We start from the raw sequence: 15,301 nt of genomic DNA, 5'->3' as shown, positions 1-15,301 counted from the left end.
TAAAATTGTAGGTATGAACCATGTAAAAACATTATACAGTCCAGAACTGAAAGCTTCTAGTCCAGTCCAGAACTGAAAGCTCTATCAACCTGGATGACAGATCCTTTCACAAGATATTCTAAGATCATATCCTAGTCCTACATGTGGGCATACATTGGCTCTGTATACTATTTATCAGTTCATGCATCATTTTATAATTGGTGTATGCTTAGTGATTTCTTGTTCATTGCTTGGACGTCCTTCTCGTTTTTCCTATCTTTTATCTATATCTGCATTTCCTCACTAAATGCAATCTTCAACTCAATATACAGGTTGCTAGAGCTTTACGAAAAAAGGACATACTTTGGGATGTAATCTGGATGGATATAGACTACATGGATGGTTTTCTTTGCTTTACTTTTGACAGTGTAAGTTATTTCTTTATTTTCTCGAATAAATGTATTTTAACAGTACCATACTCCCATACCTTTACTATACTACAATCTAGTAAATTTCAGTAGGTCCATCCTGTATCAACTTTGTATATAGTCATTTTAGAAACTAAAGTAAGGTTGGGAGAGGAGGCCTTGAATGACAAGATATGAGTGAAATTCAAAATATCGTTTTAACTTGTCTCTAAGTTCAGTTGAGTTTAAACTATTACACCACTCTATAAAAATAGACTGACCTCTGCCTTATAGTTATTTTCAGATGATAACAGTCAGTTATGTAATAAAATAGGTGGACGAATAACTTTGATAACTTCTCAAAAGGATGCAAAGAAATTTTCAAAGGACCTAATTGTTTACCTGTAGAAGGACTTAGGTTTTGTTTTGATTTGGGTCCTTCTGTAACTTAAGACAACATAAACGAGCTCATCCTACAGCTCTGGTAGATTAACCAGGACATAATCAATGTTTAATACTTCAATTGCTAGACAAAGATGAGAATGGGATGACATTAAACAAAGTGAACAGCTAAATTTATTGTGGAATAAGAAAATATTAGCAACCAATATTACTGCTTGACACAAAAAACACTTATCCCTTGAGAAGTTTCCAAGCTGGGTGAAGTGTTGCTTCTGTCAGCCATGTCAGCCATGTATTCTGCATAGTGCTACCTAATTCTCTAATCACCCTACGAACCGCGAACCGAAAAAATGAATGATAACATGAAAATGGTACACTTTTGGTCTAATTTAGCAAATTAGGTAGCGAATTGCGTACCGTACCCATTCTCGTACTAGCGAACCACGTAACAGTGGTTCTGCATTTGCTCTAACAGATTTTGGAGCAAAGGTCAGACTCCACACTCCACACTCTTCTCTACTCTTGCACAACTTCCAGTTAAGTTACAATTATTTCTTATATATACAATAGACCTTAGAAAAAATAAAATTCTAAAATGAAACAATCGAATTAAGAAATACTCCGTAACTGGATCAATTGCAGGGGTTCTCAGTACTCAACAAAAAGAAAAATAATCAAACCAACATATGCTATACAACAGCTTAAAACATTTCAGATGCTGCAGACTAAACTAGTTGTACTACTATAACTGATGTTTGACTAAAGATACCCGACAACAATGCAGCACGGTAAACACAACAACACGAAGATCGACATAGTACATCGATCAGATCTAATTGAACATTTCACATCTACTTGGATCTGAACAATGCAACAATTCTCATCTACTTGGATTGGGCAGGTAAGTCACTGGTTGCAAGAAACTCTGACTACTAGTGCATATGTTTAAAGGAAAGTAGAGAGGTGTATACAATGGAAAGCACCCCAAGCAGGTTTGAATACAGGGTTCTATATAGTCTGAAAGCTTAGTTTAATTAGGTATTACTCTCTTAATAGTTATTTTAATCAAGTGGTTAAAACATATATAGGTGCAATTGTAAGTTGTAATCATGCATTAAGCAGTTCATTGGACCATTCTACATCATCTACTTTCCATTTATCAAAATGTATGTGATTGTAACAAGCAGATTTAACGAGAAAAAATTAGAATAATTACCCTTTGATGTGCCATTCCCAAGACTTGTTGTGCACAATCAAGAGCTTTTGTTGAAGCAGTTCCCGTACGAACTTGACGTACAAGTTGAGAAAATTGTCCAATAAGAGTTTTAAGCAGCCAATTAGTCTCTTTCACTTGCTCTTGCAGCTTTCCATTTTCCTTCTCCAGTGTTTCATTTTTCTTGTTGATAGCTGACACTTCTTCTTTCACATTTTCCATCACCACGGTCCTATGACGGATTTTTCCATACCCATTCTTCCTTAGCACACCATGCACTCCATAAACGTCGCTCTTTCGAACTCCAAGTCCGTAACCTACAGGACGTTCTAGTATCTTTCCACCATGCATAGTGTCCTCAAAGGCTTCATTTTCGAGTTCTTGTTGAGACTTAGAAGGATCTACAATCTTCAGCGATTCAACCTTGGCCTTTGCATCATCCTGCACAAAAAAATAGGATAACAATGCAAGATGAATTTCAGAAACTGTTCGGGAATTACATTTGGTGCAGTATGCATCGTAAGTATTTCAATCAAATAGCTTAATAATATGGACTCATACAACAAAATCTTCAGTGAGTGTGTTTGGAAGAAAGGTTCCATCCTTGCCCGAATGAGTCTTTATCCAAAGGGCTAATAAGCTCATTTTTACTCCATGCTCGTCTTCCTATATATGAGTAGCAATGTAAGAAGTATAAAGAAAATCTAGAAATATGACACCATCCTAAATAAATAAAAGAATTCATGATTTGTACATAATCAGCTTGTTGGTTCGCATAGCTATTAGAACCAGATCTGTGAAATTGAGTTTGGGAGGCTCGTGCTTCTTTTCCACATTCTTACAATTTCTGCACTCACATCCAAAGAGATTTAATAAGAAAATAATTATCTTTTTCAAATAATAAACAAAGATCAATCAAACTTCAATTAAAAACGTGGTACTTACTTTCCCTTTATCTGAATACCAATATCTAACCAACTTTACCCACTCTTTACCGCTAATTCCATGTCGCGGCACTGCTTCACTGACCATCTGTTCTTCTGTTTTCTCCTCTGGTTTGTAGTAATCTTTCTTGAGAGTATATTTATAGTGCTTCCAGCTTTTATTGGCACGCTTGAGAATTTGCGTGACGTATATCGAACCATCAGGAATAACAAAGCGATCCTTTAAAAAAGAATTTACCACAATCAGCATAGGAATCAAGAAAGGGTTCCAAGTCAAAATTATAAAGAATTCACCATTGTCAAACCATTCGGGCAGGGATTTTCAAAGGTTTTTTCTCCCTGCTTTTTGATTCTAGAGCTAATGCTATGCAATATGCAATAATAACATTTCAAATTAAGTTTCTGAATTTTTGTTAAAAAGGCTTGATCATAAGAACCCTATTGTTAAACAGAAGGTACAATTTTTGTCTACTTGTTTTTTATGGTTAATTTTCATTTAGGTAGATCTAGCTGTGTGGATTTTGTTTCAAGTTAATACTTTGATGATATTTGTTGATGTTTTTCGTGTTTTCTTCGAACAATTTATGTGATTACTCGTCTTTGTTGGTTGATTTGGGTGCATTGGTTTTTGGTAATGGTAATTTACCCGTTATTGGTCTTATTTTTAGGCTTTAAGGCTCATAAAGTATTCAATTGGGAAGTCAGGTGCAGAATTTAGGAGAGAAATGCAAAGGCATTCAGTAGCTGTGAAGCAGCTACTTCACTATAAGGGGAAACCTGATCCTTTTAAGGGGGATGCTTTGAATAAAGCTGTTAGAGAAACAGCTCAAGATGCACTTTCAGCTATATTTTCAACAGATGAAAGCAAAAGTAAACCAGCTGCAAATTAGGTAACCCATAAGAGGATGGAAGGTTTTGGGAATACAAATTATGTGATGCCATCTGAAGAAAAGAAGTCATTTATTAGTGAGGTAGTTGGTATTGGAAGTGCTTCTTTAAAACAAGGGCTGAACACTTTGGCTCAAGCACATACGCAGTCATTCAAAAAGAACGATATTGGTAGTTACAGGGGTCCGACATTGAATCGATCATTGACCCTTGAATCGAATCTTTGAGTATTCCAAAAGGAGGGATGCTTCTGCAAGCTTATGAACAAAATTTAAGAAGTTATAATTTGCAGCCAAAAAGTCATCTTAAATTGTTATAATTTTAAAGTGTTATAATTTTTAAAAGTCATCTTAAAGTGTTATAATTTTATCTATTCGAACTTAGAAGTCACATTTTAGGCTGGGTGGCTCTAACAAATAAATATCAGAAAGGTGGCTTCTAATGTTGATTCATAGAGGTTACAGTAAGAAAACTAAAAATAACAGCATCATTCGGCAGTAAAAGATGGTGGCAACGTACTGGCAAGCACTATATATTAATAGTAGCTACAGGAGAAGTGTAGTGTAGGTATTCTCATATACAGGTAGCAATTAGAGAGTTTGGTAGGCTTTGTTGCCACATTACTTATTTATTTGCAGCAAACCTCATCTCCCACTAAAAGTTTATGAGGTCAACTAGCAGAGTTAAGATAATTTCGTTGCACAACATTGAATTTGCAGTAAAAAATTTGACAGTAAGGATACTAACTATGGTTGTTTCTCTTTTTATAATCCCAACTACTTCGTATATGGTATCCCCAGATTTCATTTTTTTTTTCTTCTTTTCCTTTATTAAAATTTCTAATAAATTTCTAATCTAACAAACACCAGGTATCAAAGGCATATTAGATTTCAGATTAAACTGTCATATTTCAGATTGAAATAGATGATTTACTAAGATTATACTTACTTTTATCTCGTCTATCAATTTTCCTTTTAAAGCCCCATCGACATCTTTCCCATCCGTTTCTCCAACTGGACAGTAAGGCTCCATCTTTGCAAGGCTACCAATGAATTTGACCAGGATCTGTCAACCTTTCCTAAGCGGTTGACATAAGTCATTGAATTCAACATAGTAATTGACGTCGTTGTTACTCCAGACATCGATTGCCTGAATAGGACCACTCGCCAGTCCAATATTACCCTTAGCATCTGCATAAAAAGAGTTGAACATACAATAAGGGAGTACACCAAAGCTGAAAACAAAATATGACCAGCTGTTTATCTGTTTTGCGGCTGTTTAAACATTTCAGATTCTTTTGGTTTTACATTCAGAAATACAATGTATTGGTGTATTGCCTGGTCCATGATCAGATTAGCTATAGACTTAGGTAGGAGTTATTTATTGTTTTGGGATGTACCGTGGCCTATTTTTTGTGACAGAGATAGTAACCAGGAATTTCTAGGTGGTAATGGTCTAGATAACTATTAATTAAGATTCAGCTGTATATATGAGGCACTAATTGAGGACAACTTGCAAAGTCACCCATGGCTTTCTTTTAAGGCCCTACAAAACTTGTTCTGAACAGTCTCGTTATCAAAGGGAAATGCTTAGCTAAAATCAGAATAAAAATACTAGGAGCAGTACTAAGTGAAGTAGAAGGGTATTTCAGTGGTTTTGAAGGTGGGATATTAGGTTGAATTGGAATCTTGGAAGTAATCTTAGGTGGAATTTTATTTTTAGTTGATGCCTCGAGTGAATTTGATGCTGATCCAGTAGGTGGTGTTTTCCATATAGCTTGATGCGCACTTTTTGCATTACTCGAACATGGAGGTGCAACCATCGATGTAGTTGTACCCGGTGGAGAGAATGGTCCAAATATAACAGACTTAGGAACCTGAGATGGTTGTGATTGAGTAGCATGCTTTTTTGTTGGTTGTGATGCAGCTTCACTCAAAGATGAGGTACGTGAAGGTAGCGACTTTGATGTTGATCTAGTAGCATCTGTTTCAGCAGTAGCTCGAACCCTCTTGTGATAAGTCATCCCTTACTATATAGCAACTGCAAGACAAGTCACAAAAAAATAGAATATCAGCAAGAAAGGCAACAAAACAACTGAACTAATCAGAACAACTGAACGGACTGAACTAATGAAAACAACTGAACTGAACAAATGAACAAATGAACAAATGAACAAATCAGAACAAATTGAACTAAACAAATGAACAACTGAACGTCACTTAACTAATGAAAACAACTGAACTGAACAAATGGACAAATCAGAACAACTGAACTAATGAAAATTGAACTGAACAACTGAACTGAACAAATACATTCATACCTTGCTGTATCCAGTTATATATTCAATAGTCCATAACTCCATACCCATTGTATTAGTTTGATTTCCTAATTCTAGATAATATAAATATCTGCTACCCTATTTTGTGGGGCTTTCTTTTCAGTCGAATACAATATCAGAAAGCACAGAAAATCAGGTTGATTCTTACCACACCCCTGCTTGAGAAAGCATAGAAAATGAGGCTATGTGCTAAGTGCTAAATGCATTAAACTAATGTCTAAGGAGAGCAGGGTAAGAAATCATCACCAGACTCTTCCTGTTCTTGAAATAATAACCTACAACATTGTCAAGAAGATCTAAATAACACGAGCCTGAAATTCAAGACCCAAAAAATCAGCTAAACACTGAGATTCAAGACCATGAGGGATTCATGCAACAAAAAAGTTAAAATTTAAAAGAGAATATAAACTTATCTAAATTGATTGGATGATTAGATAGTATAGTGAAAAGTTCTCTGTTCCTTGATTGTCTATTGTGCCACGACAGACAAGAACGTGAGGGATTCATGCAACGTGAGGGATCCATTTTGATTTACTATCATCATATTCTTTTGATAAGCAGAATTTCAGAAACAATATAGCCTCTGGTATTGTAAGACAACCCTACATGCATGATTACTTGACTAGAGAAATTTATAACACAACAAGATACCATCAATGTAGCTCAGGCATATCATGTATGGAAAAATCTCCCAGCTCAAAATGACCACTGGCAAGACAACCCAAGATTTAAATAACAGTGACAGAAGAGGAAAGACATGAAGCCTATTTTCTACTTCTAAGATTATATAGAAAATAAACAGTTGGATTCTAAGCAAGGTAATAGGGATAAGTCCTTATGTTATGACAATGTAATTGCTAGAGACATGCGGATTCCAGTTCACCCTGATCACACAAGTCCAAACAACATGAAATGTCATCTTGTGTAGCTATGACAGATAAGTAGTCCTCTGATTCTAGAGATTCGCAGACAGCAAGTTGGCACTAAATCAAGCAAGGAGAAAAATCTTTGATGGAAATAGCAGTTCTTGAGTACAGTACAACTGCACAAGTCAAGCATGGATTGTATTGAAATATCTAAAATTCTGTTATAAAAATTTTACAGCAATCCTTGTAAATTTGTTGCTTTTACTTCCACAGAAAATACTAGTTCTGTTCTTAATGTTCCTCAAACCAAACAAAAGCTTCCATGCATGCCTTTTTGATAAATATGTGCGTACATATGAATCTAAGGACTGAAATTAGTATAACTAAATGAAACCTCATTTTACAAGGTGAAAAAGAAGTTCATAACTCGAATCCAAAAGAAAAATAATGAACTCTATAAACTATGACAAAGAGTACTATAAATCCAAAACACTATCATTTAGAAGCTCATCATCATCGTCATCATCAGGTATATCAAACAAGTCCCTAGGCTTAGTCTTAATAACATGATGCCATCCTTTTTGTATCTCATCCTCAATGTAAAAAACTTGTTTTGCTTGAGAAGAGAAAATAAATGGATCATCATCCAACTTTTGACCAGTGTGCATCAACTTTGAGAAATTGACACGAACTCTACCGCTCGAGTATGTTTTGACACCCCTCCGTACATCAACCCAGTCACATCGAAACATTAGAACCTTGAAAGAACCATAATAATCAAGTTCTAATATTTCTTTAAGTTTTTCGTAATACTCTTGGCCATCAGCTTCTACCATAATTCCAGAATTTTGAGTCTTTCGAGATTGCTCACGGTCCACGGTGTCAAACTTATAGCCATTGATAATAACACTTTTCATCCTTTTGCCGCGATTGCTTAAACCATAGGCCAAGGCTTTTCTCAATTTTCCTTCTTTTGTGCTATCATCTAGGTTATAGGCCTATAATTCGAAAAACATAAGTTTTAGAATGGTAAATATACAAAATAAATAAGGAAATTCCAAATTTAAAAGCATATGACCTTGTTTAGCAACCAATCGGAAAATTCATTGATTATCCACCGACTTTCTTGACTTTCTTCAGCTTGATTTTCTTGTCGTTTTTCTTGTAGGAAAGCCCTTTAGAAATAAAAAATCGAGTTACTAACAGTAATGACCGATACGCTCTAAAATAATCCATAACGCTACTTACTCAAGCACCGGTTTCATCTCATCTGAATGAAGCAAAACATAACGATGTGCTTGCTTTAAACTTTTGTCATCTACGCGGACATTTTTTTTCGTCCCAACTACACGACCAACATAGTCATATAAATAGTTGTTGATGTCTGGAACACCATCTTCATTCCTTTTCGGTCTGTTGAATATGGTCTCGACACTTTCTAAATATCTCGAACAAAATGCAATTGTTTCCCATAAAAGGTACCCTTCAGCTATGGATCCTTCTGGTTGCGCTTTATTGCTCACATGAGATTTCAAAAAGGCCAAATACCTTGAAATATAATGAACAAGATTGTGAACGTGAAAGAATAAGACAAGTATTGTGATGTATTCTTATTTTAAAATGATTAAAAAAATATTGAAGTTTAAGATATTGACCTCTCAATGGGATACATCCACCTATAATGAACAGGTCCGCCGAGTTTGACCTCATCCACTAGATGAATTAGTAGATGCACCATTATTGTGAAAAATGTTGGAAGAAACTCTTTCTCCATCTTACAAAGAGTCAACACAAGATTCGACTGAATGGTATCTAATTCACTTCTTTAAATAGATGTTGAACATATCTTCTTGAAAAAGTACGACAATTCATCGAGCACATCAATTACTTTTGTAGCATTCGATGCTCTTAAAGCAACAGGAAGGATATCTTGCATGAGCATATGATTGTCGTGGCTTTTCCGATTAATAAGTTTTCGTTGCTTCAAATTCACACACCTTTGCAAATTAGATCCATACCCATCGGGAACTTTAAGATTTTGTAGGACTTTAAGAAATCTTTCTTTCTCTTCTTTAGACATGGTGTATGCAGCTGGAGGCAAATAGTCGTTAACACGACTTGGATGAGATTAAGCCAAAGATGAGGTTTTATGTTCAGTTTTTTAAGGGCCAATCTAGCATTCTTATCATCTCTACTCTTGCTCATATCTAAAAGAGTTCCTAAGAAATTGTCACATACATTCTTCTCAATGTGCATAACATCCAAGTTGTGTCTAAGAGGATTATGTTCCCAATATTCTAATTCAAAAAGCTTACTTTTCTTTTTCCACGGAATAGGATTAGACTCGTCCTCGTCATTATCATCATTATCATCATCATCAAGTTCATCATCTTCTAGTCTCCCTCTTTTTTTCAGAACAACTTTTGACTTTCCAAACACATACTTAACTCTTTCTTGTTGCTTCAAAACTTCTGACCCGCTTACACGAACCGGAGCAAGACCATGTTCCTCTGTCCCATCAAATAAATTTGCTTGAGAACGATAAGGATGGTCAATTGGTAACCATTTTCGACATCCAGGGTAGACAACTTTACCACCAAAGCTAAACGCATAAGTAGAATCGGCACACAAAGGGCAAGCTTTATGACCTCTTCTACTCCAACCCGACAACATAGCATATGCTGGAAAGTCATTTATAGTAGAGTGTAAGGCTGCTCGCATCTTGAAATTTTTTCCGCTATAAGCATCAAATGCATCTACACCTTCCCACAACAATTTTAACTCATGGATTAGTGGTTGCAAGTACACATCAATATTCATACCAGGACCCTGTTTCCCCGGAATAAGCAAACACAAAATTAATGAATGATGTTGACTTCATACAAAGCCACGGTGGCAAATTATAAGGAATCAGGATCACCGGCCATGTACTGTAACTAGTATTCATCAAACGATATGGATTAAAGCCATCACTTGCTAGACCCAGTCTAACACTACGAGGATCTTTGGCGAATTCCTCGTATCTTTTATCAAACAATTTCCAAGCTTCACCATCCGCCGGGTGACTTATGATATTTCCATCTTTACGGTCAAAATGCCATCTCATATCTTCTGCTGTTTTAGATGACATGTAAATCCTCTTTAGTCTTGGGATCAGAGGAAAGTACCGCATCACTTTAGCTGCAACACCCTTCTTACATGCTTCTTTATCTTTCTCTCTTACATCACCCTCCTTTTCTTTCACATTCTTCCACCTTGATGTGTGGCAGATATGACACTCAGTTTTTTCTTCAAATTCACCCCAGTATAACATGCAATCATTTGGATATGCATGGATTTTCTCGTAACCCAATCCCAAATCATTCAATATCTTCATGCCTTCATAATACGACGATGGAAACTCCTTAATATTAGGAAATGCGTCTAATAGAAGCTTAAGCAACTTATTAAATGATGCGGCAGACCAATGGAACATACACTTGAGGTGAAACAAGTGCAATAGAAACGACAGCTTTGAGAAAGTTGTACACCCCTCATATAGGCCCTCATCAGAAGCTTCCCTAAGTCGTTTATACTTCGCTTCTTCTTCATTGGTGTTGGTTGATGGAAATTCATCATCTTCCTCACAATTAAAATTTAACTCTTCATGCATGTCATACGAATATTCATCTTTAAAATCAGCTTCGCTTAATGATGGGTCTTGGGGTTCATTGGTGGGTTGTGAACTATTGTCAACCTTAAAAGCTGCTCTTAGTAACCCATTCATATCATCTCGACCAACTACATTTTCTTTATCATTAGGGATCTCTAAGGTATTACTCTCTTCAACTCTACGATGGAAAATCCATTGCCTATAATTCTTATAAAAACCGTTAAATAAAATGTGTCCTCCTACCTCTCCTAAGTCAAACCATTTATTTAACTTGCATTTATTACACGGGCATCGAGTTTTTCCCTTTATAAGAGTCTCCTTTGCAACCTCTAAAAATTCCATGCAACCGTTATAATAACGAGTATCCCCTTTTCGTAAGTCAATCCAACTAGTATCCATGTCTAAGAAAAAAAAACTATAATTATAAATAAACACACTTATAGAAAACAAAGAACCATTAAACCACACTAATTAATCTGCAAATAATTAACATCGCATTCTCGTTTAGTTTTTTGGGTGATCAGTACATAATACTTCTCTTATTTTCTCATAACACATAAAGAACATACAAAACAAAAGTTTGTTTTTGTATCCAAGGAGTAGAGGTAACAAATGACAATCAAGGACTTTATCTTAATAAATCTCCGAATGTATTAACCATGGTTTTTTTATTTTGCAACTATTATCTCTACATTTTTTAAGTAGTTTTTCCATTCATGATTAAGGTTGCAATGCTGAGATGGCTCAAGTTCGAATCCCGCCCTTTGTAACTTATTTTTTAGTTTTGTTTTTAATGAAAAGGTTGATGACAGCTGTACTGCATTTATAATTTTTTACTTTTTATAAAAATCAGAAACACTTAATTTTACTGTACTCCATTTATACAAGCAGTTTTATCTTTTTATAAAAAATTAGAAACACTTAATTCTCCACTAAACATATTACTCCTTATTAATTAGCCGTACTATGTTTTGGTCCAAAGACTTATATATGAAGATCTTATATACGAAGTAGTATAATTTCTTACCAAATGGTTACTCAACATGATTAAATAGTTACATTATTCTACATTTCTACTATTAATTATAATCTACAATCAAATACGAATTAGTTATATTTTCTAATCAAATAGTTATAGTTTCTAGTCAAACAATATTTTTTCCTAATGCTAACATCATCGGTTTTATGGGTATATATAAATTTATACGGATTAAAAAAAACCCGGACTAAAGGCTAATCCTAGCTAACAAACTGATTTTTTCCTAATCCTAACAAACTGATTTTTTCCTAACCCTAACAAACTGATTTTTTCCTAATCATAACAAACTGATTTTTTCCTAATCCTAACAAACTTATTTTTTGTCTTTGTATAAAATGGTTTTATTTTTGGTTGTTTCGCATTATACAGCACCAACAGTTGATCTAAGTTGGTTGGTTTCCCATTCCAAAGCACGGTAAATCTTATGAATTTGATTACGTCATTTTATCCAGGAGAAATTGATCTGCAATACTATTCACGGCTCCAAACTAGATATGACTTTTGTGGTCAAACCTTATCAGCTTTAAAATGTTATTTTTATTAAACAACTTTAAACATTTTCGTTGATCACGACCTAAAACTTAGAAAATAACTCTATGCATATGTATAATAGACGATACTAGTAACCTAGTGGTGAATCCAAGAAACTTGCGTGCATTATATATTTTGTGAACGATATGGTAGATTGGTAGTGGAATTCATAAAAGAAGGGGTTATTTTGAATATTTGATGGTTAAGTGTGGGAAGAATTTTATATGGGTTCCCAAAGACTAGACCTTATGAACTTCATGTTTCCAATGTGTGTACTATATACTAACCTGCTTGGCTTCTTGAAATCAATATGATAAGTTGGGAGTTGATTAAATTTATTATTACCTAACTGTAAACTAAAGGGTGGATCTGCCACAAGATAATACTGATTATTCTGGAATTGGGTTGTTAGTTTAATTCATTACTGAGTTGAAACTAGGGTATTGTACCAAAATTTACGACTCTTGAGTCTGTGAACGGTTATGCATGTGCTATGTTCTGCAGAATGGCTTAACAAACTTTTGTTTTCTTCCTTTTTCACTATAAATTTTGCTGGGAAATAGTTTCAGATGAAAGGAAGTTCTCGAAGGAGTACATGTCAAATAGAAGGCCAGTAACTGAGCAGGAGAAAGAGAAAGCTGTGCAGAGGGCAAATCAGATACAGACTGAAAATAGCTTCATTGCAATAATGCGACCTACTAGTGTTTACAATAGGTTTTTTTGGTAATGATTATCGGCAATACTACATTTTTTCAGTTTTCAGTTTCTAGCATATGTCTTGACTATTCTTTTTTGCAGAACGTTCCTGCAAAGTGGATGCAGCAGCATCTTCCCTACCGAAACCAAAAAGGTACCCTTATCAGCTTTAAAATGTTATTTTTGTTAAACAACTTTAAACATTTTTGTTGATCAAGACCTAAAACTTAGAAAATAACTCTATGCATACGTTTACTGGGATTAATCTAGAATGAGTTTGTTTTAAGTACATTTTCTGATAGTGTTTATCTTTTTTACATGTAGACTTACCAATTTAGGCTATGCTAGTTGCTTAGTTCCTTTTGTTCCACTTTATTACTTAATTCAGGTTTTAAAAAATCATATTAGATCAGAAGTGAGTCATATAGAAGGATCAAAAATTAAATATTAGCTGAACTAAACATAGTCTTATCCCTAAATAATAAATTCTCATTCAGAAGCGTGTTTTATAACTCAAGGTGTGTTTCCTGTTGACAGTGTTGCTAGCTTTTATGGCATCGATTCTAATCCCACAGCCGCAAAATATACCCGACCCACCACCTTCACCTAGTCCTGCTCCACCAAGAACTACATAACACTAGAACAACTACTACCAGCCTAGACAATTGCATAATATAAAAGAGAATTGAAAATATCAATCACATAGCAATCAAACACGAAAATTCTACATAATCATATAGCAATCAAACTGAAAATATCAAAGAGAATTGAAAAAAAGGAAAACACAAATGGACAAGATAACATGTATTAGTCGTTTATGGGGTACCTCGAAAATTCCAACACAAAGCCGCGAAATCGAATGTGAATTGAAGAAGCTCTAATGGTGTTCTCCGCAACTGTGACTCGTGGAAACCATGAGAAAGATAAAGAATTTAATAAAAAAAATAAAATTATCAGATTGAGCAAAGAGAAGAAAGAAAAAACAAAAGCAAAAGAAACCAGAAACCATAAACCAGAAACGTAGGAGGTGACGAACCTGAAGGAATTGGCGAAGAGGTGGTGAATTGACGAGAAGATTGAATTGAATTTTGCTGAGTTTAAATCGATCAGTTTAGGGTTTCTGTTGGGAGAGTGGTAGTAGTGGGTCGAGTTGGGCGGTTAACATGGAATTAGAAGATCTGAAATTTTCAGCGGGCTTATGTACAGGGCACGTGATTTTTGGACGATGTGCACATGTAATATGGACGCTGTACGTAGCCAAGGAAATCTCGACGCCAACAGGCGTCCAAAAAACACGGAATTTTTTTTGGCCCCTGACGCGCTACTGCTTGCTTCGAGGATATGGCGTCCAAATATAGAATTTTTTGTAGTAGTGTCCCTTGAAATATTCCAAGTTCTATTGTGGGTTGAAAATCCCTAGAAACAATACAAAGCCCAAAATATTTCCAATGGGTTGAAAATCCCTAGTAATAATACAAAACCCAATTCCAAAACCAATGGGTTGAAATCCCCTTGAAATAATACAAAATTCAATGTCATTTCCAACTGGTTGAAATTCCCCTAAAATATGCCAAGTTCTATAACCCGGTTGAAATTTCCCTAAAATATTCCCAGTTCTATAACTGGGTTTAAATTCCCCTAAAATATTCCAAGTTCTATAACAGGGTTGAAATTCCCCTAAAATATTCCAAGTTCTATAACCGGGTTGAAATTCCCATAAAATATTCCAAGTTCCATAGCCGGGTTGAAATTCCCTTAAAATAATACAAGAAGGTAGCCTCCAAAAAAGAATGAAGCTCCTTTCAGGAATATTTCCAACGAGTTGTAATTCCCAATAGGTTGAAATCCCTTTGAAATATTTCCAATGGGTCGCAAATTCCAATACATGTACAAATATCCAAAATCCCGAATGTTCGGAGTGGAACTTAGAGTCAAGTTTAGGTCTCATTCATTGCATGCATATCATACCATGTGTCGGGAAGTCCAAGTTCTAAAGTCATGTCGTTTCATATGAAATAGGAATCAAAGGATCTTGTGGGTTCGCCGAAGGGGAGAAAGATTGAAGAGAGCTCTGTCAGTCCTATCCTCCCTTATAGCCGACATCGAACAGGAAGCAAGTCCGTCTTCTACAAATCAAACTTTAAACCCCTTTCCGAACCGATCCAAATGGCAACAGTTGACCAAATCACACAGCTCATGGCCGCCCTAGCCAGTCTCAACACCAACTTACAACTTGTGAGTAACCGTCAGGGTGTAGTAGAGCAAACCGCAGCTCCAGTTGATCTTATTAAGAAAATCGAAAGCATGGTTAATAAGGTAACCAACAAGGAAAACTACTTCGACACC

General features: G+C 35.3%; 1 protein-coding gene across 1 annotated transcript; it reads right to left on the bottom strand.

Moving 5' to 3' along the window:
* Positions 1-7,513: 7,513 nt before the first annotated feature.
* Positions 7,514-11,088, bottom strand: LOC130471846 (uncharacterized). The gene is made up of 5 exons (XM_056842172.1): positions 9,958-11,088; positions 9,035-9,866; positions 8,693-8,750; positions 8,294-8,585; positions 7,514-8,035 (listed from the first exon to the last, which is right to left on the bottom strand). Exons 1-5 carry the CDS (start codon positions 11,086-11,088, stop codon positions 7,514-7,516), a joined length of 2,835 nt encoding a protein of 944 aa, XP_056698150.1.
* Positions 11,089-15,301: the final 4,213 nt, after the last annotated feature.

Source organism: Spinacia oleracea, chromosome 4 (genome assembly GCF_020520425.1).
Source record: "Spinacia oleracea cultivar Varoflay chromosome 4, BTI_SOV_V1, whole genome shotgun sequence".
Classification (NCBI taxonomy): domain Eukaryota; kingdom Viridiplantae; phylum Streptophyta; class Magnoliopsida; order Caryophyllales; family Amaranthaceae; genus Spinacia; species Spinacia oleracea.
Note: the sequence above shows the minus strand (reverse complement) of the source record. Positions and strands in the feature narration are given on the sequence as shown.